At 39.8% G+C, this 4,456-nt stretch overlaps 1 protein-coding gene across 1 annotated transcript in view; it reads right to left on the bottom strand.

Moving 5' to 3' along the window:
* Window positions 1-4,456, bottom strand: part of LOC106879257 (N6-adenosine-methyltransferase non-catalytic subunit) — a 13,066-nt gene that overhangs the window by 5,320 nt on the left and 3,290 nt on the right. The window contains exons 3-6 of the mRNA XM_052976808.1: window positions 4,277-4,364; window positions 2,426-2,491; window positions 985-1,072; window positions 411-501 (exon numbers count right to left, since the gene is read on the bottom strand). Coding sequence (XP_052832768.1) covers window positions 411-501; window positions 985-1,072; window positions 2,426-2,491; window positions 4,277-4,364 — 333 coding nt within the window. The remainder of the gene's footprint in view (window positions 1-410; window positions 502-984; window positions 1,073-2,425; window positions 2,492-4,276; window positions 4,365-4,456) is intronic.

The following is a 4,456-nucleotide window of genomic DNA, read 5'->3' as shown; positions in this document are numbered from 1 at the left end:
AGTGTGTGCGTGCGCGCGCGAGTGTGTGTGGTGTTGCGTGCGTGAGTGAGTGTGCGCGCATGACTGTGTGTGCGTGAATGTGTATGTGAGTGTGTGTGTGTGCGTGCATGTTCACATGAGTGTTGTGCATGTGTGAGAGTGTGTGTGTGTGTGTGTGTGTGTGTTTGCACATGAGTGTTTGTGCGTTAGTGTGTTTGTGTGTGTTTGTGTGAGTGAGTGTTTGTGTGAGTGAGTGCTTGTGTGAGTGAGTGCTTGTGTGCGTGTGAATGCGAGTGTGTGTGTGTGTATGTGCATGCAATGGTCATACCCTGTAAAAACCACTACAACACAACAGGCAGTGGCCTGTCCTGTTGTAGTGGTTACCTACTACAGCACAAACTGCCTCAAATACGAAATAAGACACCACTTACATTGGAGGAGTGTTTGACTTCCCAATTAAACTGTCTTTAAGTCGGATCAGTTCCCGTAATTTCGGATATTCTTCAAATCTGTTGGCCAATCCTGCAAAACATGAATTCCACAGAAGCTTAACCTTTTGGCATTTAAACTGGTTGCATCCAACCCAAAATGTCTCTCATCTGTTTTATGTTCAAACTGGTCAGATCCAACCTCTCACACCTACCCGACAATGTCATTCTAAAAATAAACAATCACATTATCCAAATCTTGTAACTATGAGATATCTTTTTACCTTTTACTAGTTTTAGTCATTAGACCCTGGCCATGCTGGGGCACCACCTTAAATTTTTAGTTGAATGAATCGCCCCCAGTGCTTATCTTTTAAACCTGGAACTTATTCTATCGGTCTCTCTTGCCGAACCACTAAGTTATAGGGACACAAACACACCAGCACCGGTTGTCAAGCAGTGGTGGGGGACAAACACAGACACAAAGACATACACACACACATAGATATACATACATACATATATATATGTGGGGGCAATGTTATAAAGGTTAAAAAAAAAGAGCCTTAAATCTTACCAACATCTCGGATGAAATTCTGAGGTCGCTCACCAGTGTCGACAAAATGCTGGCAGTAATCATTGTGAGGGTTCGCACTTTGTGTCCCCTGCAGAGAGGAAATAAAAAAATAAAAATGAAATAATAAAGAAACCATCCAGGAAGTATTTTATAATCACAAACATTGACAAGGGTGGCTGTGGGTGCGGAGGTGGGTGTGTGGAAAAAGTATGCTTCCTAAATACATCGTCTTGAGTTCAATCCCACTGTGTGGACACCTTGGACCTCAAGCTAATATCAGTGGATTCAGGAGACGGAAACTGAAAGAAGCCCATATCCTCATCATTTAACATCTGTTTTTCCATGCTGGCATGGGTTAGAGGGAAACTGAAAGAAGCCCATATCCTCATCATTTAACATCTGTTTTCCATGATGGCATGGGTTAGACGGAAACTGAAAGAAGCCCATATCCTCATCATTTAACATCTGTTTTTCCATGCTGGCATGGGTTAGACGGAAACTGAAAGAAGCCCATATCATCATCATTTAGCATCCATTTCCCATGCTGGCATGGGAAATGAATGGTTTGACTAGAACCAGTAGACCAGAGAGCTGCAGTAAGTTCCAGTCTGATTTTGGCTTGTGATATATTGGAATTATAAAGAAGATGGCCGTTTTTCACTGCCATTTGCCACGGAGATTCACTCTCAAGAAAACAAGTGTCCAAGCCCCATCAATCATCCCGAGACGCTCCCTGGTGGACAAATGCAATCTCTATACAAGAGAATATAGCTTCGTTTATAGAAAATCGGCCCAAAGTCATCTAAGGGTTGTCTCTCTTGCATTATTAATGATAGCCAAATAGCTAGAAATGTATTTATCGGTCTACCAAAAAGAGCTCCGAGAAGACTGATGGGGTTTTTATTGCCCAAAGCAGTAGTTTTCAACCATTTTCTTTCTCTACGGGGCCTTTTCATTCCTATTTTACTGCCATAACCAGTCGATGTTTAAAAACTTCTATTATATCTTCCGTTTATATATTTGTTTTGCAAGATTTTTTATGTGAAATCGTGTGTTGAAACAGATGGCTGATCGTTAGCAAGGAGGGACACACACACATAAGAGAGAAGAAAGCAAAGGACCACTGATGAGGTCACAGAAGTGTGACGAAAGAACTCTGGCCGAAATAGGATTAATGTAATGTAATGTAATATAAAGCTGAAGCAAATTAACACCAAATATACAGAGCGTGTGTTTTTATTGGCTAAACTGGCAACATGACCATCCCCAAATACAACAATTTCTATTATATCATTGTATATTACCACACAGCCACTCCTGCGCCTATATATATATATATACTGGACATAACTATATTACAACTAAGATGACCACAAAAATTAATTTGATTTCTGCGTGTAAAAAAAATTTGTCTAAATCCCACAGCAGACATAGAACTTACCTTCAGAAATGTACTGGAATCGGTGTAGATTTCTTCAGGCTCATATTCATCAATATCATCAAAAGTCTGAAAAAAACAAAAAGGAAAAGTTATACAAAGCTTATGGCTTTCGAGACAATGATGGTGGTGATGGTGATGATGATGGTGGTGGTGATGGTAGAGGTAGTAGTGGTGCTGGTGGTGGTGGCGCTGACAGCAGTAGTTATGGTGATGATTGTGATGATAGAGGGGTGGGGGATGATGGTGATGGTGTGGTGACAGTGGTGGAGTTAATCATCATCATCATCGTTTAACGTCCGCTTTCCATGCTAGCATGGGTTGGACGATTTGACTGAGGACTGGTGAAACCAGATGGCTGCACCAGGCTCCAATCTGATTTGACAAAGTTTCTACGGCTGGATGCCCTTCCTAACGCCAACCACTCCGAGAGTGTAGTGGGTGCTTTTACGTACTTATGAAGGCTGGAGAGTAAATCAGCCGAAACGTTGTGGTAACAACAAACAAGAGGTGAGGACATCTATCTGTCCATTGTAAATAATGTAATCATGACCAATCTGACATTAAACTACTACTACTACTACTACTATTTCTCTTCTAGTCAAGTAAAGCACACCAGAAAAGGCAGTTCTAAACATACAAACAGTTGGGATGGTCACATTTGGAATGCCCTTGATTATAGACCTCGTTAGGGCTGAGCAGTTGCAACACAACTTTAACAACATCATCATCATAAACAACAACATGCTATTTCATCATCATCACCATTATTTTGATGCTCACACAGGTGCAACAATATTAGTTGCCAACAGTCACCTGTTCCCCACTAAGGTAATATTTCCCCATGACCTTTTTAATGAAAGACTAGAGATGAAATTGATCGCAATTTTTGAATAGATATTGATAGATTTATAATGTTTTACTAGTAAAGAGAAGGTTAACAATAAAAAAATATTATAATCTTTATTGTTAATATCGCCATTCCAATATAATTATCTCCCCTTGATACTAAATGCATTTAAATACTCTTTTTACCCTTTTACTTGTTTCAGTCATTTGACTGCGGCCATGCTGGAGCACCGCCTTTTAGTCGAGCAATTCAATGCCAGGACTTATTCTTTGTAAGCCTAGTAGTTATTCTATCAGTCTCTTTTGCCAAACCACTAAGTTACGGGAATTTAAACACACCACCATCGGTTGACAAATGATGCTGGGGGGACAGACACAGACACACAAACATATATATGACGGGCTTCTTTCAGTCTCCGTCTACCAAATCCACTCACAAGGCTTTGGTCGGCCCGAGGCTATAGTAGAAGACACTTCCCCAAGGTGCCACGCAGTGGGAATGAACCCGGAACCATGTGGTTGGTAAGCAAGCTACTTACCACACAGCCACTCCTGCGCCTATGTATAGCAGCTATCGTTACGTTTATGAATTTGTTTTGTAAGATTCCTGACGTGAAATCGTATGTTGAAAGATTTCCAGACAATGAACATAAGATAAAATTAGAACAATAAACGAATGAAGAAAGAATTTATTTGGCAATGGGGAAGAAAAAAATGGCCGTCCCGAAATATAACAATATATAATTATCTCCCTTCTTATTTAGATACTTCATTAATAGTTTCACTATTTGCCGATAGTCTAACGCCACACAAATAAATACATGTAACAGACGAACGAATACAGTTCAAACGCATATTATCCATTGATTAAACCCAGATCAATCTCCAAAAACAAAAAGACGTTTAGAATGAACTTATGGAAATGGTTTGGACAGACAAAAGATTACATATTTGGATATCTCATATCGTTATTAAATTTATTTAAATAGTTAATTATCTCCTCACCTTGTTCTTGTTGTTGTCCAATGCTACAGAAGCTTCGCTAGACGTAGTAAGACGGGAAGGATGGTTCAAACTGCTGCTCCCACTGGCGCTTCAAGAATAAAATTAATACATTACGAATCAAAAAACACTAATGATCTAAACAATATATATACACACACACACACACACACACATATATAT

The sequence above is a fragment of the Octopus bimaculoides genome, chromosome 25 (assembly GCF_001194135.2).
Source record: "Octopus bimaculoides isolate UCB-OBI-ISO-001 chromosome 25, ASM119413v2, whole genome shotgun sequence".
Lineage (NCBI taxonomy): Eukaryota > Metazoa > Mollusca > Cephalopoda > Octopoda > Octopodidae > Octopus > Octopus bimaculoides.
This window is presented reverse-complemented; position numbering and strand designations above follow the sequence as displayed.